General features: G+C 40.0%; 3 protein-coding genes across 4 annotated transcripts in view; 1 reads left to right on the top strand and 2 right to left on the bottom strand.

Annotated features, from left to right (window-relative positions):
* Positions 1-4,017, bottom strand: part of STKLD1 (serine/threonine kinase like domain containing 1) — a 52,747-nt gene extending 48,730 nt beyond the window's left edge. For both annotated transcript variants that reach the window (XM_056812649.1, XM_056812648.1), the window contains exon 1: positions 3,904-4,017. In XM_056812649.1, the coding sequence (XP_056668627.1) occupies positions 3,904-3,918 (15 nt within the window). In that variant the 5' untranslated portion in view covers positions 3,919-4,017. The remainder of the gene's footprint in view (positions 1-3,903) is intronic.
* LOC103095245 (ATP-dependent RNA helicase DDX18-like) lies at positions 46-3,258 on the bottom strand. The gene is given in 4 exon segments (XM_056812650.1): positions 46-844; positions 846-1,886; positions 1,888-2,222; positions 2,225-3,258. Coding segments are annotated over 4 exon segments (1,908 nt in total). The 5' UTR covers positions 2,697-3,258; the 3' UTR covers positions 46-784.
* A 69-nt stretch (positions 4,018-4,086) lies between the features above and the next one.
* SURF4 (surfeit 4) lies at positions 4,087-25,408 on the top strand. Its single transcript, XM_003339639.4, has 6 exons — positions 4,087-5,813; positions 16,700-16,886; positions 17,603-17,679; positions 18,351-18,394; positions 19,242-19,428; positions 22,597-25,408. The coding sequence occupies exons 1-6, from the start codon at positions 5,766-5,768 to the stop codon at positions 22,861-22,863; spliced, it is 810 nt and encodes a 269-aa protein (XP_003339687.1). The 5' UTR covers positions 4,087-5,765; the 3' UTR covers positions 22,864-25,408.
* Positions 25,409-25,677: the final 269 nt, after the last annotated feature.

Raw genomic sequence — 25,677 nt, 5'->3', positions numbered from 1 at the left:
TAGAGAAGGAAATGGTCAAAACAACCTCAAGGACACTATTTTTTTTTTCATTATAGATGGCATTTAATCCAGTACTATGGTAATAAGTACAAACAGTCTTAACATTTTGAAGTTTGTTAATAATTTTCTATGAGATCCTAAGTTTTGAGCTAGAAGGGACCTTGGAGGCCACCTAGTACAAGCCCTTCATTTTACAGGTAAGGAAACTGAGACATAGACACAGGTGGCAGAGAAGTAGCCGGGATTTGAATCTTGGTCCTCTCATTACAAATCCAAAATCAGTCCTTTAAATTTGCAGACAATTTAAAAATAGATCATTTATACCATTCAAGAAACAAGCAGAATAATGGGCTGATATTGGTACAGCTAGCTAAGGAGGCTCTCATGTCGCTGACTACATTATGAGGACATTAATATTGCAATCTCAGTCACAGAGTTCTCCAAAGACGTTGGTAAGGAATGACTGGATATAAAATCAAGACAAATGCTCTCAAAAGATACAGAATTGTTCATAATTTGGAAATAGGAATTCTTTGAAAAAATAGAATTTACATTAACATTCCATATGTCACATCCACCGAAAAAAGAAATCTCCTTTGCCTTTTAGAAGCCAAGGCAAACTTAGCTTCATCTTACTGTTAAAAATTTGCTCAAGCCACTGCACTTGAGTGTTGTAAATTAGATCATAATCCAAATCTTGATGATTGTAATATTCCATGGTTAGTATAGTGAAGACAAGTCTTTATCTGAGGATGAAGTTATTTTAAGATTAGAAGTAACTGCTTTAGTGAGAGAATTGCCTGCCATCAGATTTCTTTTTGCTAATGTGCTTAAAGATTTTAGACCTTGTGGACATTCTTAGGCTTCTGGTAGCCAAAACCACCACCACCACCTCTTTTTTGCATTCTCTTCCCTTGGCTGCTGTTCAGATTCAGGTTAACAAATGGAGGCACTTTGAAACCAAATGATAAAGCAACTAGAGGTAAATTTAAGCTGTTAACATTGTAGATTTGCTTCAGAGAATGGGAATCATATGCTCGAACATAGGATTTATATGCCTCCTGTGCTGATTTATGAAGGAAATAGTTCTTCTCAATTAGTTTTTCCAACTGAGCCTGAATGTCAGAAATTTTTGACCAGGAAAATTCAAATTCACTTAATGGTACCTTGGCTTGCTTCAGGTAACGAAGAAAACCCAACTCTTCTGGTCGCAAAATAAGTAAAACATGACCTTTTCCGTTTATACCTCTGGCTGTTCTACCTACACGATGGATATATTCCTTTGGATCATCTGGAGGGTCATACTGGACAATCCAATCTACTTCAGGAATATCTAGCCCTCTGGCAGCCACATCTGTACACAGCAAAATCCCAGAATCTGCATTGCAGAACTGAAAGAATGTAGTTGTCTGCTTATTTTGCTTCTGCTTACCATGAATGGCCATGATAGGTAAATCAATGTAGTTGAGAAGCTCATAGTGGTATTTCACTGACATACATGAAGAAAAAAATACCATCAGTTTCTTCTTCTGGTTCTTCTTAAGGAATGTGAAGAGTAGAAGGAATTTTTTCTCAGATGGACAAACAACATATCCCTGTTCAAGACCATCTACTATTGCAGTATCTTTATCGTCATCAACACCAACATATAATGGTTCCTTTTTAAGGGAAATCTTTGCCAGATCTTCTACCTTACGAGTTTGTGTGGCAGAAAAGAGCATTGTTTGTCTGCATTTTGGCAAAAGTTTGATGATCTGTTTCATTTCTTCCTCAAACCCAACCTCAAGAATTCGGTCAGCCTCACCCATAACAAGACATTGCAGGTTTTTAAACATAAATCCTGGGGTATTTTGCATGTGGTCCAGAAGTCGGCCAGGTGTTGCTGTCAACAATAATGCTGATCCCATTTGTAAGTTTTTGTGCCTCTGTAGACCTGTTACTACCTCCCATGATCAAACCATAGGTATGCACATGGTGAGTCATCAGTTCCTTAAGCACACCAAAGGTCTGCATAGCCAGCTCTGGAGTAGGTGAGAGGATAAGGACTCCTCTTCCATTCCTAGGCATGAACTTTAACTTAACAATGAGCTCTATTGAAGGAATGAGGATTGCTAGGGTTTTGCCACTGCCCGTTTTGGCAGCTGCTAGGATATCCCTGCCTTCTAGAAGTGGTCTGATACTTTTCTGCTGAATCTCAGTCATGTTAGTAAAGCCCATTTCTGTATTGCCTTCAGAGTGTTTTCATTGACCATATTAGTAAGTGAAGTGAATGAAGTATCCTCAAAGGATCCTGTTAGTCCATGAGGAAGGCTGGACATTTCAACATCCTCTTCCTGATCCTCTACAGTGTTTTCTTTTACTTTGGGATCTTTTGCAACTTCATCATCAGATCCTTTTTGGTTATCTTTGGTTTTTGCCTTTTTGTTTTCAGGTTCCGCATCAGTTGTTATTTTCCTCTTCTTTTTCTTTTTCAATTCAGAATTAGGGAGCTGTGCAGTTGATTCTTCACTGGCTATTAATACTGCAGATTTCCTGGGAGATTTTTCTACTTTTATTTCTTCTACTGCTTCTTGTGACCCATGTTCATCTTGGACTTCTGGAATATTGGCTTTTAAGGCCTCTTTCATCTCCAACCGCTGGTTCCTCTGACGCAGCTTCTCATTGCGCTTCTCCATCTTCTTGTGCAGCAACTTCATCGGTAAGTGCAACTACCGCTGTCCTAATACCTTTTTTCTGTGGTTTTCAGGTGCTGTAGCTTCTTCCCACAAGGACACTATTAAAATGCTAAAAGATGAGACATCTGAAGAAGGTGTCCAACACAGCTTGGACAGACTTCAGGAGATAGTGGAGGGCAGAAGGACTTGGTGTGCAATGGTTCATAGGGTCCCAAAAAGTTGGGCATGACTGAACAGCTGAATGACAACAATACTGCCCTCTAGTTAGGTCGTTTTTCTCAAATCATATGATTTAGAGCTAGAAGGAACCTTAGACATCAAATAGTCCAGATCCCATTTTATAGAGAAGAAACTTTGGTTCAGAAAAGTTGACTCTACTATTTAGTAGCAGAATCAGAATTTGAAACCTGGCTATTTGGCTAAATCCTAGTCATTCATTCTCTCATTCAAACAATCAAAGTGGTTGGAGAACTACTCTGGTTCCTTGAAGTTGAAAGGGGAAAATAAAGTAAGAAAAGATAGAAATTAATTCCTAAGTATATAGTTCTCTATTCTCCGCATCTTAAAACCTGCAAAAGGGAGAGAGGCCCAGCCCTAGGAAAGAAGGACCATAATAGCAGGATGGGATGAGGAACATGTGTTCAGGGAGTACTGAGAAGCTGAAGGGGAATAGAAAGGTCTTTTTGATAGTGTGGTGGATAAGCTGAGAGAATAGATAAAGTAGATGATTAGAGATTATTGTGCTAATGATAGCCATGGAGTTTGCCATCTCAGACACAACACTGAGAGATTTTTTTTTCAGCTTGACTCAGCTGTCTTTCCCTTTCTCTTTTCTCCTGTGATACTCTGACTTTTCTCAACTATATAGTTATTTGCTCAAGGAAGAGGCCCTTGTTATGTAATAAGCTCATCCTATTTCCGTAGGGTTTTTAAAATAAGCAAAGAGCTTCCCTTCAGCAAAAGTATTAAAGAATGACCTCTAGTGCTGGGGCAGGGGTTTGGGAAGACAGGCGTCCTGGAAGCCTTGGATCCCTTCATCCCCAGAACTCTTCCTAAACACCGGAAGCCCAGATAGTGTCCCGGGGGCTACAAGGCTGTTGTGGCAGTTAAAACTGGGGGCCATCAAAAGTTTCTGGGAGTGATACTCCCTCGACAAACTATCTTTCCCTTCTTTCTAATCCATGCTCTATTCCAGTGGGGTTGGGGGTTGGGGGACCAAAATCCTCACCCTGTACTTTTCCATTGTAACCCGGAGCAAGACCTGACCCCCCCTCCCCCTTCGTTTGGGTACGGCGGCGGGTTGGTGCGGAGGAGGAGGGGAAGGTAGGAAGGGTTCGTTCTCTTTCCGTCCGGCTCTTCCCGCGAGGAGCAAGCCCTGGGGTACCCTCCCCGGCTCCACCACCTTTAGCACCGTGATGTCTACCTGCAGCTGTCTATCTGACTCTCGACCCAGTCTTACAGACTCTTAAACGGGGTTGGCCGGCTGCGTACGCTTCTCAGCGTTTCTTTTCCTTTTGTGAGACCCTCGCCCTCTAACTTCTCCCGCCCCAGGCACTCAGCTATTGCCTCAGAATCCCGGTCCGTCCTGTCCGGAGCCAGTAGGGAGTATCCTTTCAATCTGACCCCAACAACCGTGAATGCTGAGTGAGGTACATCACACTCTCCCTAGCTCAACTACGGCCGGACCCAAACCTGTCTGTCCGCGGGCTGGTCTAGGGCCTCTGCGACTTTTAGTCTGGATTTGTCCGCCTATTCTAGCTGTCCCTGACCTTCTCTGGGATATTCGTCTTTCACACTAGTCTGACTCAGCCTTCCCCTAGGGCCCTACGTCTTAGCTCAGGAATTCTGGTGTCTGACACGTGGAGGGAGAAGATGGGGAAGGGGAAACTGGTTGTTAATCCTTGTCCTGTTTCAGGTATGCTTGTGGGGCGTGCCATCCTTGCTGTCCCAGGTCCATTTGTCCATCACCAGACAGTCTCTCCTCTTTAGAAAGTCTGCTCCTCGAAAGCAGAAACCGCCTTTCTTTTTGTTTCCAGCGCTCAACGCAATGCTTTGCACATAGTAAACGCTTAAGAAATGAGTTTTTCCTCCCTCCATTCATTCATTTGTTCTATTCATACCTTGCTTCAATCATTTCACTAGGATTGAATACTTTATACCACTATCCCTTTCCCAGTCTGGTAGAGTGCAAACTGTCCAGTCAGTATTTGGAGGTGTCAGGGTACCTCGGTGTCACCCACTTGTGCAAATTTCTCAGTTTCTCCATCTATTTCCTATTACTACTGTACCCCTCATTCCCAAACCCTGCTGCTCCTTCCCTTTTTGCTCCCTTTAATATCTGTGCTCCTCAATGTTTTCTCCCTGTAAGTCTTGCTTTATAACATATCACCTCCATTCATTCATTAGTTCATTCATTCCATAAAGACTGAACACTTCATACCACCACCCTTTTCCCCATTGAAGCTGAATGCAAACTGCCCAGGATTCAAGTCAAAGGCCCTCAGAGTACAAATCCCAGTTTTGCCACTCATTTGTGCAAATCCCTTTTGGGGCCTCAGTTTCCTTATCTGTAAAGAGAGGAAGAGCTTAATACGATGAGAAAGAGTACTGGACTTGGTCAGAAGATCTGACTTCGAATCCCAGCTTGGCCGTTTATCAGCTATGTGACCTTGGGCAAGTGACAGATTTCTCTATGGGTTTGGATTTCTGTGAAAGGAAAGGGTTGAACAGGTGTTCTCACTCACTACCCTCCTAGGACTAAATCCTATGGGACGGGAGGGGGAGAGAGGACCCGGAGCAACTTCCTCTCCGGCTTAGCCCTGGGCTAAGGTGGGAACTCCATATCAGTCTCGGGCCCTTTAAGGCCCTCCCCCCTTTCTCGGCCGGGCGCGGGACTGTGCGGCGGCTCCTTTAAGGCTTGGCCTACGTGGCAGCAGCAGGGGCCGCTGCCGCCGCCGCCGCCGCTGCGGAGAAGGCCGAGGCCACTTCCTGTGGAGGCCGCAGCGGGAGGAGGAGGAGCCGCCACCAGCGCCACACGGGAGGGAGCCGGAGCCCAAGACGGAGCCGAGCCCTCCCGCCGCCGCCGTCGCCATGGGCCAGAACGACCTGATGGGCACCGCCGAGGACGTCGCGGACCAGGTGCGGAGCCTGGCGGGAGGAACGGCGGGGCGGGGGGGGGGGGGGGGGAAGATGGTAGGGGGCGGGGGCAGGGGCAGGGAGCTAGGTCGCGTCTACCCTCCCGCGGGACCCCACCCCAATCGGGATCCCCGGGCCGTTTCACCTCCCCAAAAGGCTCCCGCGTCTCCCAGTGAACCCCAACACTGCTACTCCACTCTCAACTCCCTACTGAACCCCCACAATGCTTTCCCACCCTCAGAACTCCCTACTGGACCCCCACATGACCTCCACCCCCAGAATTCCCTCCTGGACCCCCACACTGAGGCCCCATCCGCAGAACCCCCTACTAGATCTCCACACTGTGCCTTCACACCCAGAGCTTCCTATTATATTCCAACACTGCTCCCCCACCCCAAGAACTTCCTACCATACCCCCACAGTCTCCACCCCCAGACTCCCCTACTGAACCTCCACATTTTGCCTCCCCACTCAAAGCACCCTATTATGCCCCCACACTGAGCCCCCACCCCCAGAACTCCCTACTGGACCCCCACACAGCATCCGGACCCCCACACTTCATCCCGACCCCCACACTGCATTCCAACCCCCAGAACTCCCTGTTGTACTTCCGCAATGAGCCTCCACTCCGAGATTTCCCTACTGTTCCCCATTACTGTACTCCCTACCCCCCAGAACACCTTGCTGTGCCCCTCCTTGGTACCGTATACTCCACCTCCAGAATTTTCTGCTCTCTTGATGAGTACTTTCACCCATATAACATTCTGTTACCCCCCCCCCCCCCATTAGTACTTTGTCCCACTTCCAAAACCCTACTGCTCCCTCGCTATTAATTCTCTTTAATATCTTTGGCCCCCCTAATGTTTAAATCCTCGATTTATACTATGCCTCTCCACCCCCAGAGCTCTACAGCCTCTTTCCCTAGGAGCCCCTTCTTCTGTACTACCACCCCTCCCCAGGGCTCTACTGCTACCCTATTTTGGATTTACTTTCTACACTGTTTCTTCTGTCTCACCAGAACTGTGCACTCCTCTTTCTCTTAAAGCTCTTTATTGCCTTGCTCCCCCTTTCCCCCCCACCCCCACCCCCCAGTGCCTTTACCATCAGTTCTGCCCCCTTGGAAGGCACTCTGCTGCCTGTAGTAGACCCCTCCCAGAGATTTCTCCATCTTCCTATAATGTACCACCATGTTCCACAGGTCTTAATATGCTAGGTCTTGCCCCTCATCCCCCTACTCGGACCTCTTTATATAAATACTATTCCAATTCTCAATGTTTTCTGTACTTTATGTACACTATCTCCAGAGTTGTGAGCCATTTCTATAACAGCCCCTGCCCCAGCCTTTCTATGATACTTCCCCCTTACCCTAGGAATCTGCAGGCCTTTCATTTCTATTTCATTTCCCCAAGACCTTAATATAATGTGTCCTTTACTCTCAGTTATTTTTACTATCCCCTTTTGTGCCCCACCACCCTTTCCTCAGGATCTCTAACATTTTTCCTATATTTCCCCTAGGTTTCTCTAATCCTTTGGGATAACAATCCTTTTTTATAATTCCTCAGCTTCAAACTCCTTATAGAAAGATAGCCTTTCTGTAATGTTCTTTGTCCCAAGGTCTTTTTTTTTCCTTTCCCCCAAAACATACCTTTCCTCAATAAATTGCACCTGAAGCTTGACCTCCCCAATTTCTCTGGAGTTTTGCTCTTGTATTTCAACCCTACTATTGATCAAAAGCTGGGGACTCCAACTTCAGAACAGGCAGACTGAAGGGCTTGGGTTTGGGGGGAGAGGCTAGAACATAGACAGGGTGACAGCTTTTGATTTTTACTCTCTTGAGCAGGTTGATCAAATATATGAAACACTTAGGGGTTTGGTTTGGGCTCTTTCTAATCTTTTCTACTTACTCCTTATTGTGTATCTGGGGGCTCTATCCTTCCCCACCCCCTTTCCAGAATGGGAAAAAAAGAAAATCCTTCAGTGGGCTAGGGGTGATGCTGTTAGGGAAAGGACCTTTCCTCTTAAGGGTGGGGAAATTTGATCCCTTAGTGAGCAAGATGTTCTGTCCTTTATTTCTTTTGGATCCAGATTATGTCTCTAGAAAGCCCAGAAGATCTGATCCAGAACATATTCAATCAGATTTTAGGTCATAGGGGATGAGATTTGTGTGATTAAACCAAAGTCAAAGGGAAACTAAGCTTCAACCTTGCCTTGTATCTCTTTCAAAATATCTAACAAGTATCCATTATCCATTCTCTGCTAGATGGGTCTCTCTCTGATTATATGTGTTGAATAGACAATGCCCTTCATCCATTTAAATAGGCAGTTGTATATACCTGCTGAAGAGTGTGCTAGGCTAGTCTTCCTTCTTTCTTTTTTTTTCCTCCTTTCTAGAAGTGTACAGGTGGCACTCTTGGGAAAACACTGAAACAAACAGATAATTGAGCAATTGTTAAAAGTCTAAAACAAGATCCACAAGATCAAATCCTGAAAGGGAGGGCCAGCAAAATTGCCCATGTCTCCCTTTTGGCAAAATTAGTACAATAATGGCTTTCCAATGTTTGATATATTTACAAATTGAAAAGTAGTTTAATATCTGTATAAGTAGATATTGGGGCAGACCTGTTCCCATTACTTGCACTTTGCCAATCCTCTTAACACAGGTGGAGTTTTGTCAAAGTTAAAAGTGGTAATAGGTGGATTAATTAAAATTTTTTTCTCCATAGGAATATTTGGCTAAGGTTAGACCATAAGTGCTACTTTTTCTTGGAGGATTTTTAATTGTGGGATTAATATTAGTATCTCTGCTTTCCAGATTGATTATGGAGTATCAGATTTATAGTGGCAAGAAACTTTCCATTCATTTTTCATTACTGGGTTTGTATCCTCATTATTAATGTTGTATATTGTGTCTTCATTATATACTATCATTTTTGGGAGAAGAGTATGTAAACTATTATAAAGAATTGGTCTCTGCCTAAACTGTGTGTATTTTTGCCCCATATCTGTCAGGAAAAAAAGGTCTTTTTAGTGGCACCATTGTTTCCCAAATAGCAACTTGCTAAAAGAATTGCACCTTTTAGAGCTATGGGATCTATGTAACATTAACTTTCAACCTGTAGAACAACTGTTTTGCAAGTGAAATTTCATTTTAAAAAATTATTTAATTAGTCAATTTAGAACATTATTCCTTGGTTACAAGAATCATATTCTTTCCCTCACTTCCCCCACCCCTTCCAGTAGCTGAGGAGCAATTCCACTGCATTTTACCTGTTTCCTTGATCAGAACCTATTTCCATGTTGTTGATGTTTGACTAGGATGATCATTTAGAGTCTCCATCCCCAATCATATCCCCCCTTGACCCATGGAATCAAGCAGTTGTTTTTCTTCTGTGTTTCTACTCCCACAGTTTTTCCTCTGGATGTGGATAGTGTTCTTTCTCATAAATCCCTCCAAATTCAGGATCACTGCATTGCCACTAATGGAGAAGTCCATTACATTTGATTGTACCACAGTGTATTCAGTCTCTGTGTACAACATTCTCCTGGTTCTGCTCCTCTCACTCTGCATCAATTCCTGGAGGTTGAAATTTCATAACAAAGTCTTCCCTAGCTATTCCCTGGGTGAAAATGCTTCATTCCGCTGCTACTCAAAACAGAAATTTTACTTAATTTACTATTTTACATAACTTTTTTAGTCTTATTTTCCAAAGAAACCTTTAACAAAGTAAAAAATTAGAGATATAGCTGGTCCTTATGTGATTCCTTTTTTCTCCTGTTCTTCCTTTTCCTTCATGCAGAATTTAAGAAAAAATTGTTGACAACAAAATAGGTTGAGACAGTAGCCAAATGTTTATTGGCTATTATAAAATGTATATTGGACAGGATTAGAATACGTGTTATAGGTTTATTACTGAATCTTGTTTGAGCATCTTCAGTCCTCAGAGAACTGTTGTCATGGCCTCTTCTAATTTAAGGTGAGCTTTCATTTCCCTTTTAAGATTAGTGGAGTCAGGTTCTTTATCTCTTTTAAAGAATAAAGAGAAGGAGTTTTTTATTGCCTCTGATAAAATGGAGAGCATTAGGTGTGTAAGTGAAGCCAAAATGACATCTTTTTGTGGGTGGTTTTAGTCTTCTTAAAACCTTCCATCTATAGCACTTCTTACAGAGCTGACAGTTCCCTGCTGACCGCCCTCCTCCTAATATTACAAAGCAGAGAATGATATATTGAATGAGATTTTTAAGATGGGCTGTAAAAATAACTGACTAAAAATCTCTGATCTGATTTGAGGTGAGCAGGGAAATAATGCTGAATTATCATTTCTGATGATATAAGGGCAAATCTATTTCCTCTGACCTTGCATTGAGGAAACAACGCCCTGGGAAGTAAAAAGGTTTGTTTGTTTGTTAGTGATGCAGCTGGGTCTCACCCCTGAGAGTTTTAGCTGCAGCCTGTGGTGTCTTCCCCAGATAAATTGTACTTACTTTCTGTCAAATAAGGGATAATTGAATCAACCTAGCCTTTAATGGTTGTGCAGACTATATGAATTACCAAGGAGACAGGTTGGTAAACTTTGCATGTCTAATTCAGCACCAGGATTCTTTCACTCCTATAATTTGTTGTAAAGTTCTTGGGGTTTACTGCTTCAGGGAGAAGACATTGGAGAATGGATTTAGGGACTTCACAGGCTTTAATGCAGAAAAAACTCACAAGTGCTTGGCACATAGGAGACCCATAATACATTCTTTGTGATTAATGGAATAATTCAAAATGTGTTCACTTATTAAAAACCTGTTGCATAGCTTTAAAAAATGTTACTTCTAAACACTTACATACTCATAAATAAAACTATTTTCTAAGTGTAGAATGAATGAATGAGCTTCTGACTAGTTTATTACTGAGGTAAAAAACTAGCTTCTATGAGCCTTTCTCAATCAAATAGACTTTCCATTTGTCCTGAGAAAATTGATCTAGGAAGAGTATGTTTTTAGTAGCATAAATTTTGATTATATGTATATCAGTATAAGATGTCTTGGATAACCTTGGCAGTAGCATGGTACCATTCACATAGTGGGTAATACATATTCTTCCATGTAAGTAGCAAGTTTAGGTTGTATGTTTGTTACTCTGTGTATTTTCTATTTGGTGTCAATAGGTTTTTTTATTATAGGGATATATACTTACTTTTCTTTTTTCTTTTCCTTTCTCTCTAGTCCTTTGTAAGAAACTTCCCATGGGACTTATATTTACTACTTGTGTAACCTAATTGGATTGTGAATATTATTGATTTATTTCTTTATTGATCTGGGGGTAATAACATTTTAATTTTTATTTTAGTTGTTTTCCTTGAGCCTTTATGACTTTCTAAAAAGAGTTTGGCTTCTGTAGAAAATGAAATATCTACAGTAATGCTCACTTCTGTAGTCAGTTTTCCATTGTTAGGCTGTTTCACAAATTGTCATGGTTCATTTACTAAAGAAAAAAACTAGACTATGTTACTAATGTTACTAGATCACTTCTAATTGCGTTCTGTTGATCTAGCATAAACCTGCTGAGTGGTGTTCAACTGGGAGACTTCCCAGGGAAACCTTGGAGTTGTGTTGGCAAGATTTGTATGAGTCACCTGCCTGGACCAATCCTGACTCAACTTTTTTTTTTTCCCCCATAGGCTTTAATTTTCTAGGCTTTGTGGAGTGTGTATATCTCTGGGGCAGTTGATAGAACATTGGGCTTGGAATCAGAAAGACTCATATTTATGAGTTTAAATTTTGTCTCAGATACTTATTAGCTGTGTGACCCTGGGCAAATCACTTAACCCCTTTCCTTCAATTCCTCATATGTAAAATGAGCTGGAGGGGGAACTAGCAAATCACTCCAGGATCTTTGCCAAGACAATCCCAATTGGGGTCAAGAAGAGTCAGACACGACTGAACAGAGATATTCCCAAACTTTAATGACCAAAAGATAACCAACATCACTTTTTTGGATGAAGATCTGATTAGTACTAAAATTTGAGGCTTCTTTCAATTTCATCTTTCTTTGTTACTTTAAATATAAAAATCTACGGTTGGAGACAGTTGTCATATAACCTTGAAAAGAGCTAAACTTAAGTTTTATACAATCATGACCCTCTTTACTTTTGAGGAATTTTCCCCACAATTTGTCATACTCATTCCTCTCCCACCCACCCCCAAAAAACAAAGAATACCCAAGATGACTTGTGAAAACAAATCTCATTTCCCTAGCCTTTAAAAATATGACCCTTTCTGTGTATGTGGTAATGAGATTGAGTTGTTTTTTTTTTTAAACCTTTACTTTTTGTCTTAGAATCAATACTAAGTATCAGTTCCAAGGCAGAAAAGCTGTAAGGGCTAGGCAATTGAGGTTAAGTGATTTGCCCAGGGTCACACAGGTAAGATTATTTGAACCCAGGACCTTCCATCTCCAGGTCTGGCTCTATCCACTGAGCAACCTAGCTGCTCTTTGAAACTGTTAATGAAAATCCTGCCCTGTGACAGCTAACTAATTATGTTATCTCTCTTCTTCCTTTCAAGATCTCTTCGGTTAGTTTCAGACCCTAGTTTTGCCTTCTCTGTTTTCTAATTAGTGGTTCAGTCTGAGTTTGCAGCCTTGTGCTTGCAGTGTTTATGCTGCATGTTTATGCTGGTTGATTGAATGTTGTAATGTGCTAGATACAATTTGTGGTATATGCTCATGGTAAGTTTGAGTGTCAGTAATATGGCCTTGCTCAGCTTTCTTTAGCCATTAGCTTACACTGCTGTCATTGACTGATTTGATGGCTGGATCTGGGACTCCCCTTTGGACAGGAAATTACTCTAATTCAAGATATCCTAATTGAGAATTATTCCCAAAGCAAAGTGAATAATAATCTTGACAATAAGGATATTTCATTGAGGGGTTAATCCTGTAAATCATCCACGCCTTTTCATCTTATATGATTCTCGTCCACAGCCTCCCTTAAGCACAGTGCCTGGTAGGTGCTTAATAAATGTTTATTGACGGACTGGCATAAATATCTAACCAATGAACTGGAGGACTTATAAGGATTTATAGTCCTTTGATATTCAGTGGATACTGAAGTTATCTGTCTTGACACACGACAGGCCAATCTCCTGGATGATAACTTTATCCCTCTTACTTTTTGCATGCAATTCACCATTAGTAACATACTGCAACCAACTTAGGCCTACCATTGTCTTTGGGTCACCTGGGATTTTGGTTCTTTGGAGACTGAAGAGTTCCATAATTTGTAGTCAAATAGCATCATCATCATGTATGCCACTAATGATTAGTTCTTTATCCCCAGCCACCTATAAAACAAAAGATAAAGCATAGAATTTAAAAAAGATAGTTCCATTTTTTATAAAATAAACTTCAAGGGGGCAGCTGGGTAGCCCAGTGGATTAAAAGCCAGGCCTTGGGATGGGAGGTTCTAGGTTCAAATGTGGCCTCAGACACTTCCCAACTGTGTGACTCTGGACAAGTCACTTGACCCCCATTGCCTAGCCCTTATCACTCTTCTGCCTTGGAACCAATACACAGTATTGATTCCAAGACAAGGTGAGGGTTTTAAAAAAACAAACAAACAAAAACTTCAACTGTCTGTTCAGAACAGAAAGAGAACTTAATGGTGTGAATTTATGTGTAATTTAACTTAAACTGACCCTAAATCTTAGACTTCTATCAGAATGTTAAAATTAAAAGAGTACTTAGAGATTAACTAGCTCAACTCTTTTATATACTGATAAGGAAAATGGGCAGAAGTGACTTCCTCAAAATTTCACAGCCAGTTAGTATCAGAGTTGAATTTAGAGTCCACTTTCTTACTCAATGTTCATTTTACCACAGCCCCCCCAGTTTATTTACCCTAGGAACCCATAGCTGCCTAGTAGCCTTTATCAATGCTTATATCTAAGATTCTGATAACTTTTTTGTTTATTTGGGTTTGTGGGATTTTTTTTTCCTAAGAGAAGAAAGGTTAGATTTTTTTTTAATAGTCCATATCTTTGCATGAAGGAAAGGGCAATGTCCAGCTTCTACCTTAATGCCCTTGACCTAAAAACCCAAGTTATTATTTTGAACAAGCATTTTCTCTTTTATGGATGCATTTTTTCATATTAGTCATTTCTCAGTATCTTTCTTTGTAAGCAAGCAAAACTATTCAGCAAAACTGATAAGCAACCAGGCCTGACGACGAATGTAGCAGTTTGTATTTGTAATCCCTCAGACATCTTTCTACCAAGAAAAGTGCTGAATCATCTGTTCTCCAGGACCAAAATTGGTCATTTCAATTAATCTAAATGTGATTGCCTTAAAAAAATTTTTTTTTAAATTTCCATTATTGTTAAGATTTTCATATTGAGGCAAAGCCGAGAAATCAAGGAAGCCAGCCTTCCTTCCTATAAGAGTGTTGGGAATTATGTAGTTTGCTGTATTAGAATAGATCTTCTGCAAGCAAAGGGCTGTCTGGATTATAAACCTTTACTCTGTTGCTTGTTTACTGAATAGGCAAACAATTCTTAAGCCCAGGTGGATGTGTAAACATGTTAGTAGTAGACTAAATTTAGTATGTAATCAAGTCAAAACATCTTTTATAATTTTGTTTTCTAGGATTAGATTAAAGCCTCTTAACTTGTGAATTTGAACTATATTTTATGCCTTTGCCCTTTATAAATGTCAGATCTTTATATTATTCCTAAATTATTTGTGAGCTCTCCTGTTAAGGTATTCCCAGTGTATCTTTTTAAGAGAAAGAAAGTTTTATTTTGTTTTACAACTTTAAGGCAACTAGCTAGCTTCATGAACCATATGCTTGTTACTTCTTAATTCAGTATAAAGGTCATTAATACTAAAAAGGGAGCTTGTAACCCCCTCCCCACCCATATCCCCAACCTGTTAAGCTGTTTATATTCTCCCTGGATTGTAGCTAATCCAGGCTGTTGCTGAGCATTTGAAAAGTGTTTAGGGCATTAGATGGAAACTATAAAATGTGTAAATTTCGAATGTTCTCATGCCTCTTGTTTAGTCTGGTCTTAGGTTTTGTGAGGGTATTTATATAATGAATATATTACAAAGTCAGTTTAGAATCATAGGTTGTTAGTCTCTGGTCATATTCTATGATGTCTTTTCTCCTACTCTTTTAAAAAAACAGCATAATGTGGTTATGGAGCATATATTACAAAAACTCCTGTAAGAGCTTAATTTAATGCCTCAAACTTTTAGTTGCAGGATGCAGTAATTGTGAGGGAAGTTTACTGGCATTGCTTCTGTTCCCTACTCCTTAATACTTCTACTTTTTCTTCTCTCTAACCCATTTTCCTTCCACAGTGAGAAAGTCTCCTATGAGTTCTTTTGTGGTAGAGGGGGAAGCTCATCTGTAGCATCGATTATGAAAGAAGTTACCACTTGACTCATTAAAGCTGAATTAGACACTCATTAAGAGAGGCTCTGTTTTATTTGTTTGAAGCTTTACAAAATTTATTCAGCTTGAAATTTAGGAAGTTACATAAAAAGAACCCCTCTTCCCATAGTTCCTACTATTCCAGCGGTGGTTTTAGTTCTGGAAAAGAATACTCAAGTTGTTTACAGGTACCCATCCTTTATACTCAAACTACCTGGCTCATCCATTATGTTTTTTCTAATAAATCACTTATGTAGATGGTTATCCCTCTGTCTCTTTCTTCTTAATGTTTCTTGTGTTAGGTGTTTCCCTCTATACCCCCTACCCACTCTTTGATTTGGACCTTGAATGTGACTAGTGAGAGAAGTGTGTTTGTTGTACATAATGATAGCTTTGCATGACATTTTACAGTGTACATGTGCCTCACAGCCCAAATGTAAGCATGGAACCAAAAGCAGTCATAAACATTCTTGGCACCTGCAATTTATTTCACTAATTTTGCATTTTGTTCTTGCTATTAGCATCCTCCTATCCTATTTGATTTTTTTAAAAGCTTTCTCTGATGTATGATATACTCAGAACAAGGTATTATAGGTGGCTTTGTTTTGTTATAACATTCCTAGTTATAAGTGTCATGTATGGAGCCCCTAAAATTTTTTTATGTTTATATTTTCACCAAAGTTTCCAGCAGATGACACAAAATTACCTACACAGGTCTGTTTAGCTTTAGATCTTTTAGAAATAATCTATCTTGATTAACAGATCAGACTGGTGATCTTTGGTGCCTCGGTTTTGTCATTGTTGCACTTGATATTTGGAAGTAAGCAAATTATTCTATCAGAATTTCTGGTAGATTCAACCAGTAATCCTGGTTATGGCCTTGGTTCATCCCCATTCAGCTTCTTGAGAGTAAGAAACTATCTTGTGCAGAGGGCAGCATAATTATAGTGACATTGGATGCAGTTCTTTGTACAAGTGAAGCTGTGCCTCATCTTATGTTATCACGTACAGTTATAGTTGTTTCAGTCCCACCAGGACTGGAGATGGGAGGCCCTGGCTTCAAAATACTTCCTAGCTATGTGACCCTGGGCAAGACACTTAATACCAATTGCCTTGCCCTTACTGATCTTCTGCCTTGGAACCAATACACAATAATCAATTCTAAACCAGAAAAGATATGAGAAAAGCTTTCATTACATGGATCTTGGAGGCCTTGCTTTAGCTCTGTGTTTATTGTACAGCCATTTATTTCCATTGATATATAGATAGACTTTTATAGAAAGGCTCACTAAAATAGGAACTAACTGTTGAAATGCTTTGAAAATGACTGCTATGAAGAAACTAATAAGGAAAGCAGCAGATGGAAGCTCATCCATAGCTGGAGGAGCTGCATGACTTTGACTGGAAGTTTGGGGTTCCCAGTTTCTCTGTTACTAGTCTTTTATTGACCTGATTTTGTTGTCTCAATAGTTTCTCCGAGTCACGAAGCAGTACCTCCCTCATGTGGCACGCCTGTGTCTTATTAGCACCTTCCTGGAAGATGGCATCCGTATGTGGTTCCAGTGGAGTGAACAGAGAGACTATATTGATGCTACCTGGAACTGTGGCTACATCCTTGCCTCCATCTTTGTGTTCTTAAACTTGCTTGGGCAATTGAGTAAGTGACTGTAGAAAGATCTAAAGTTCCATACTTGGTTGTCTGGCTAATGAGATCAGTTGGGGAAAGAGGGTGTTGCTGTTCTCTCATTTATACTAGAACTTCAAAGTGGTCAGGAGGCAAAGATCACACTGAGTTCCTGAGACTTTAGTAGAGACTTTTTCTCTATAAAATTCCTTCATTATTAGCAAGCATCTAAATGCCTGGGTTGAAACTGTAGAAAAAAAATTAGGCTGAAGCCCAGCTCTAGGTGGAGCTTAGTCTTGTTGGATAGACCAGAAGCTAGTCATATAAGATAGTATGTAATTAATTGTCTTTAAAAAAAAAGGAGCACATTATGTTATAGGGGTTTAACTATTGGATGAGTTTGTTGGGCAAATAAGTAAAGAAATTTATCAAGGAGGAAGGTAAAGTTGTTTATAGTGAAAGTAGTTGGTTGTAGATATTACTAGATAATTGGCTTTTTAAATTGATTTGTTGTAAGCCCCCATGTGTCTCCCACTTGGACCAGCATGCTCAATAACTTAAGATCCTACAAACTCATCAATGGTAGTATTTTATTTTCATAATTCTAAAAGCTCTGAGCAGTTTTTTACTTGGGAAGTATCTTTCTGCTATAATTATTAATAAGCAGAAATTACAGTAGTAGCTCTTGAAAACATTGGCTACTTATTCTCCTACTAGTCATTAATTTTTACCTCACATCCCATTTTTAGCTGGCTGTATCTTGGTATTGAGCAGAAACTTTGTACAGTATGCCTGCTTTGGACTCTTTGGAATTATAGCTTTACAGGTAAGTTGGAATCTTTACCTTGTTTGTTCTGTGGTCTAGTGGAGGAGGGCTTTTTGAAAAGCTATTTTTGATGTCTGGATATTACTTACTCACTTAACCTTACTCTCTGAAGATGTTGAACCCAGTTAGCTGAAATGTACCTTGAATTCTTTCTTATAAAATATTTCTCAAGGGGCAGCTAGGTAGCTTAGTGAACAGAGAGTTGGGAGGATCTAAATTTAAATCTGGCCTCAAACACTTCTAGTTATGTAAGCCTGAGCAAATTGCTTAACTCTAGTTGTCTACCTTTAACACTCTTTTGTCTTGGAACCAATACTTAGTTTTGATTCTAAGACAGAAGGTAAGAGTTTAATATATATTATCAAATGTCTAGGTACCCAATATTATATCAGACAATTTTTTTCTTTATTCATTTTGCTAAATTTCATCAATCTCATGGATAATATTTGAGGTGAATTTATAGGAGAAATTTTCTTGATCTTTAACTACATAGAGAATACTTGCTGATGTGCAATTATGTCTTTAAGTCAAAGCATGGCAATTTTAGGCGTCCTCTATTCTGTTAAGCAACTTCTAATATCTTGTAAAAGTAATTTGAAACATTACTTCTTCTGGGGTGAAAGACAAGAGTTCAAGAATTCTGACACTAATACTTTGTTTTTCCTTAACAGACGATCGCATACAGCATTTTATGGGATCTCAAATTTTTGATGAGGTATGTTCATTGTGATTGTTAAGCGAGAGTTGGTTACTTTTTTGGTGTCCCTAGAGTCAGGCATACAGGAGCTTAGAGTAAAATGGTAAGAACAAACTCCCTTTCTTAGGACAAATAGGCTCATAAATGTTTGGCCTAATCTCAACAGTATGACAGATAGGGCTTCTAAAGAGACCCAGGCAAAGCCATGTCCATGCCAGAATGTTAGAGCTAGAAAGGACTTAAAGCATCTCTTACTCCAGTTCCTCTAGCTTTCTAAGTGGAAACTAAGATTTCAGAGAAATGTGTCCTTCTAGATCTCTCAGGGAATTGATAGCAGAATTCAGAGTGGAACCTAGGTGCTTTATTTCCATGCTTTCTGTACTTTGCATACCTATCAGTTGAATGCCATTGTTTGTCAATAGAAGGCTATGATAACTTGTCTAGGATGCGGTAGCTTGTAGGGACTATTGGTTATACTTCAGCTTTGATGGTTTGTCTGCAAGCACATAGGGAAGAGTGAAACATTTATTAAATAACAATATAATCTTATATGATGCTCATAACAACTCTTCAAGGCATTGTCATTATCCCCACCAATAGTTGAGAAAATTGGAACACAGAGAGGTTAAGTGGCTTGATTAGGTCACATGACTGGTGTCTGAGGCCAGATGTGAACTCGGGTCTTTCTGAAAGCAGATCCAGTGTTCTTTGCTACCTACTAGCTGCCTACTTAGAGAGGCAAAGAAAAGAAAAAGAGGTGATGGCCCTCCCATAAAGTGTTAGTTTGCTTTTTTCAAGGCCCATTGAGTTTTGATCTTTGGGAAATAGTTTTTTATATTTTTGTTTCCACTCCTTTGCTCTCTAGGAATCTGGCCCTAGGAGGAGGGTTGCTGCTACTCTTGGCTGAATCCCGTTCTGAAGGGAAGAGCATGTTTGCAGGAGTCCCAACCATGCGAGAAAGCTCACCCAAACAGTACATGCAGCTTGGTGGGAGGGTACTGCTGGTCCTGATGTTCATGACCCTTCTTCACTTTGATGCCAGCTTCTTTTCTGTAAGTTTTTAATTTCAAAAACAATCTGCTTATATTCTTCCAATAGGTTATCATCAGTTTCTTGGTAGCAACTTAATATTTTGATCCTGACTTACTTCCTGGGTACAAAGTGTTGGAGGGGGTTTATCTTGGGTACAATGTCTTTCTCAACTATGGATGAGTTAATAAAACAGATGTTACAGTTTCTGAGCCCATAAAGAACTGATACCTACTCGTAGATTTGAATACTTTGTGCTGCTAGTGGACTGCCTTTCCAGGAAAAGCCAAGTGAAGCATTTGCCTTGTCTTTAGAATTAATTTTCTAGGGGTCAACTGGGTGGTTCAGTGGATTAAGAGCCAGGCCTAGAGATGGGAGGCCCTGGGTTCAAATCTGGCCTCAGCCACTTCCTAGCTGTGTGACCCTGGGCAAGTTACTTGACCCCCATTGCCTAGCCCTTATTGCTCTTCTGCCTTGGAGTCAATACACAGATGGAAGGTAAGGGCTTAAAAAAAAAAGAATTAGTTAATTTTCTAGGGATTCATATATTTTTTAAATGAGGGGGTGGGGAGGAATCCACATAAGTTAGGGAAATATCAGATTCCTTAGTTGAATGAGACCTGATACTTATATACCTAATTATTTTGTGAGGTGTTATATCTACTTTTCATTTATATGAAGACTGTAAATAATGAGGGAAGTTCGAAAGGGCTAGTAGTAAAGTTTTCCACTAGAAAAAGGGGAGTTTCACCATATTCTTGATAGACATTCAATTAGACTGTCCTTTGGTTTGTAAGTGGAAGCAACTTTTAATAATAACCAGTTTATCCATTACTGAGACTGTTAATAATTGAAAAAATACAGGGTTTACATCAGATACTGAACTTAGAAACAAGTGGGTAATAGCACAAACAAAAGTAACGTGTATTAGAGAGATATTATATAAAATGTTGAGTGATATCTGAGACTTCTTGCTGCTCAGGGTAATTCAAGAAGGTTTCACAGAGGAAATGGTATTTTGAATTTGTCTTTTTTTAAAATTTATTTTAATTAATTTCCACATAAGCTTTCTGAAGTTTTATGATACATATTGTCTCTCTCCTTTCTTCCTTCCCCACTCCTGGAGCTGACAAGCAATTCAGTCTGGGTTATACATGTATTATCATGCAAAACATATTTCCATACTATTCCTTTTTGTAAGTGAATATTCTTATGAAATGAAAGGATGGGTAACAGTACAATTTTGAGGGACTTATGACAAAGAATGCTCTCCACCTCCAGAAAAAAGAACTGTTGGAGTGAGAATGCAGATCAAACAAAGCATGTGATCTTTTACTTTAGTTTATTTGGAGTTTTGTTTTAGGGTTTTGGTTTTATATGATTACTAAGTGGAAATTTGTTATTATATGTAATTGGTAAAGGACGGGTAAAAAAAATAGGGAAGATCATGCATTCCATTTGTAGGAATCGTTGTGAGCAAGGACATTGGAGGTATAGAGCACATTTTAGGGAACATAGTAGATCAGTTTGACTAGAATAATATGGGATAAGACTGGAAGAGTAAAGTGGTATCAAATTGTGATGGGCCTTGAATGTGTGACTAAGGACTTTGAATTATACTTAGGAGGCAGGCAGTGAGGTCTCAAAAGTTTGAGCAGAGAAGTGACAAGAATAAATCTGTTAGAAAGATTATTCTGATATGGAAATGAAGGACAGATTGGGCTGAGGAAAGTGTTGCAGCAGGAAGATGTGTTAGGCTGTTGCTCTTGGAAACAAAGGCTTGAGCTAAAATGTTAACAGTGAGCATAGGAAGCCACTGGCAGATGAAGGGTGCAGTATTGCAGAAAGTAGAATTTGTAGGACTTGGTAGCTAAATAGACAGGGAAGTCAGAAGTCAAAGATCAACTTTAGGCTGTAAACTTGGGAGACTGGTGACATTAGAAGAGAAGAAAAGTGACAATTGGTTTCAAACATGTTAAGTCAGTGAGATTTTGTAGGCACAAGATAGCAGGAGGAGCAAGTGTGAGGTTCAGGATGTTAGGGTGAGAGAAAGATATAGGAATCATTGAATGCAGGTGATTAAGATTGCCATAGGTGAAAGAATAGTGTCAAGGGATTACAGATTATAGCCAAGTGAAAGGTCAGGAGGAGCCATTGAAGGAAAGACAAAAGTATTTGGAGAAATAATAGGAGAACCAAGGTAGTACAGTGAATCCAAGAAAGGATAAAATACCTAATAGGTATAAATAGTCAGCTGGGTCAAAAATAGCATTGATTACTAGACTTGGTGATAAATAGGCCATTCCTTTTGTGAAAAAAAATCTTGGTGAAATAGTGGAAATGAAGGCCAGATTGTAATGGGTAGAGGTGCCAGTGGGCAGTAGCAAGGATGAAGTAAATATTCATATAGTTAATACTGAAAAAAAGAGTAGCTGGGTGGACTTTTGGAACGGTTAAGCGAAGACTTTAGATTAGTGAGAGCTGAGCGTGTTTGTAGGTAGATGGGGAAAAGCCCATTAAGAGATCAAAGAGAAGCATGAGACAAAATTCTTGGGAGAGTACCAAAAAAAAATGATATTAAGGGGGCAGGTAGCAGAAGTAGCCTTCAGGAAGTCTCCTGATTCCTCTAGTTTTTTTCTCCTTCTTTATTCACAGAAGTGTTTGGGTCCTGCTTTTGTTTTCTCTAGTTCACTTCTTTTTTTTTTTTTAACTCTTACCTTCCATCTTGGAATCAATACTGTGTATTGGTTCCAAGGCTTCAGAAGAGCAATAAGGGCTAGGCAATGGGGGTCAAGTGACTTGCCCAGGGTCAAACAACTAGGAAGTGTCTGAGGCCAGATTTTAACCTAGGACTGGCTCTCAACCCACTGAGCTACCCAGCTGCCCCCTCATTTATTCTTTACTCTTGAAAGTTCTCATAATGTGTTATATTTAGTAGAAACCTCTTGCTAGATAGCATTAACCAGATTATGTCTGATTATTTCAGCAGGTGATTCCTCCATCTTGACAGGGTTTTTAATGTCGACTTTAAACCTAATTTTACAAACCATCAAGCAAAAACTAGGTGACCCAACTAAGTATCATAGAGGGGATTCTTTTTCAGGTATGAGCTGGAACAGAGAGCCTGAGATTCCATGATTTTTTCTTTCTCTGTATTCATCTTGAATTTTCTTCCTTTTGAACCAAAACAGATTCTTCAGAACATCGTGGGCACAGCTTTGATCATTTTAGTGGCCATTGGTTTCAAAACCAAGCTAGCTGCCTTGACTCTGGTCATCTGGTTGTTTGGCATCAATGTTTATTTCAACGCTTTCTGGACCGTCCCAGTCTATAAGCCCATGCATGACTTCCTCAAGTATGACTTCTTCCAGACCATGTCAGTGATTGGAGGCTTGCTTCTCGTGGTTGCCTTGGGCCCTGGTGGTGTCTCCATGGATGAAAAGAAAAAGGAGTGGTAACAGCCCCCTCCCCATGTCCCTGCCCAGTGAAGACCAGTGGCTATCAAGGACAGTGGATTCAACAAAACTGCCAGCATTTGCATACCTGACTCCCTTCCCCTGGTAAAGGCACAGATGTTTTGAGAACTTTATTTACAGTGACACAATCTGAAATAGATGGTTAAATCTGCTTTGGAGGCATGCTCAGTCCCAAATTTTAGTTTTTTGGCATTTTTTTGTTTTTGTTTTTAAAGACTGGCCAGCCTGAACAGTTAACATATCATTCTTTAGCTGAGTGCTCTTAAAATTCATCTGCATGGGCAGCTTGACTGAACCTGGCCTTTTTTTTTTTTTTTTGGTGGGAGGAGGCAGAGTGAACCTGCAAGTTGTACTGTGAGCAGATACACAACTGTATCATTCAATGTGGTGGTCTCTGGTTTTGTTTTGTTTTGTTTACATTTTTAGCTAGAACTACTAAATGATTTGAGATATCCTGGCCCAAACATTACATTATCTTAAAACTTCCTCTAATGTTCTTCACATTTTTGTAGGAAAAATGATTTAAAGTTTAAAGAAAAAACCAAACCCAAAGAAATACAGTATTAACACTCTACTAGAACTCACAGTGGGGCTCATTAGGTAGTCATATAAAGAATAGCAAGAAGACACATCAGCACAGCTCTTGGGACTGTTATAATAAGTCTTATACAGGCAATGTTTCCCCCACATCACTTAAAGTTGCACTGATTAAGCTTTAATGGTTTAAGGGAAGCCTGCTGGAGACTTTGTTTTAGGCACTGACTGCAATAAGGCATCATGGCCTTTTCGAGTGTAAGAGCAGGGTAGTTGTCCCCATGGGTTCACAGATAGTGACTCAGGCCTTGTTCATACATTTAACACAGTAGGCTGTGGTTGCTATTGAAGCATAGCATCCCTGGTAGGTTGAGAATGGCTTCTTGGCACTATTTGGGGGTGGGGGAAAAGTTAGGCTTTCAAACCAGTGCCTCTCATTCTTTTCTCACAGAGCAAGACCCTAGCTTACTGTGAAACCCTATTTAGTGTTCTGAATGGGTTATTGCAACACCCATCATCAGACTTTTCCTTTTGGTAAGGGATTGCCCCCAGGCTATGGCCAGGAACTGGGTTTTATCCCAGGGTCTACCATTTCAGAAAGAGGCTATTTTGCTTCAATTTTTGAATTTTTTTTTTGCTACACTGTACACAGCCAAATTGAATTTTTTTTAAAAGTGTGCTGCCTTACTGATTTGATCTTTATCCTGTATTTAAAGTTTTCTAACATTGCCTTATGCTGTGTTTCTTTGGGGACGGGTGTGGGTGTATTGGTTGTTGCAATCCTATATTTAAGCATCCCTGTGTTTTATATTGTAGTATAAAGCTACAGAGCGATAGTTAAAACTTCTTGCAGTGCCTCCCTACTCCTTAGAGCCTTCCTGTGCAGCCAAATCTGTGTTACTCTGGTGGCAATGAGCTAAGTGGCTCCTTTTTGATTTGGGGGGGGGGGGGTAGTTAATACTGGAAATTTAGTCCTTACTTGCAGTTTCCAGGATCACAACATCTGGAACTTTTTTCCAGTAGTAGTTCCTTTGTAAGCCCTTCCCTATAATACAGATGTGTAAGGCAGGGCTATCAACATAACCATCTTTGGGCAAGGAGTCCTGGACCTACTCTGTTAATGCCCTTCCCTTCTGCTTATTAATAGGACTGAGACCATTGGAAATTGCAAAGGATGAAGAATGGAAATCCTTTTCTGATTACTTGTACCTTAAGGGAAGGGGTGGAATTTCTGCTTGCTATTATTTCTCTTAGTATTATACCAAGCTTATTGAAGTTTGCCTATCCTGACACAGAACTCTCCTGTTTAGCTTCTCATTTTACACCAGGCCCACAGCAGACCTGGAAGGACTTTTCCCCTACTAGGCCAATTAGCAAACCATTGACCTCCTCCTATTTCCTCAAGTATTTGTAAGATTAAATAAGTTTAATATTCTCTTGATTATTGAGATGCTCATTAAGTAAGGGTGGTTTGTAAACAGTATTTTAGCCAAAAAACAAAAGCTATATTTTGGTTGCAGGTCCCATTCATTTCCCCCTTACTAATGCCATATAGCACAGCAAACCCATCAACTGCTTCTTACAAGTTAACATTTATCTTTGTAGGCAACATCTTTGCCAAGGCAACCTGGTCTCCTCAGCCCTGCTCTTCTGCAGGCTGGCTTTTCTTTTACTGTTTGAGAAATGGGAGTAACTTGAGCACCTGAAACAGTGCTGACATCGGTGATCTTTTCCATGATCGAAGTGTCCCTTTGGCTCTGCTGCTTCTCTTTTCCACCCTGTGATTTTAGTGGTCCAGTGCCTGGGGCAGGGACAGAAATTTGTATTTACCAACAATTGGCTTTGGCAAAAGTGTTTAAATTTTTTTTTTGCTTCGTGTGGGAAAGAATAGGTATAAATCTCATTTGATGCTGTATTTTATATCTTAGTTGTATTTGAAAATGTTTTGATTTTTGGAAACAAACATCAAAATAAAATAATGGCATTTGTTGTATCTAGTGTGACCACATAGTCAATAGAATGTCCAAACTAAGATTAGGAAATAAATGTGAGGCCAAAGAGACAACAGCTGTGCTGATTACCACATGGGCTGCTTGAAGACATGATACATTGTGGTTAATTTTCATGTGGATCCATTCATCTGTATCTCAGCCTTAGCTACAAGGCCCCTGGGCATTATCACTTGCTTGGAGATGGAGGTGTAATGAGACCAATAACATTATGAGAACACTAACATCTTATCGCTCAACAAATAGTTGGAAA

This window comes from Monodelphis domestica, chromosome 1 (genome assembly GCF_027887165.1).
Source record: "Monodelphis domestica isolate mMonDom1 chromosome 1, mMonDom1.pri, whole genome shotgun sequence".
Lineage (NCBI taxonomy): Eukaryota > Metazoa > Chordata > Mammalia > Didelphimorphia > Didelphidae > Monodelphis > Monodelphis domestica.
The sequence above is the reverse complement of the archived record's forward strand: the minus strand, read 5'-3'. Positions and strand labels throughout refer to the sequence as shown.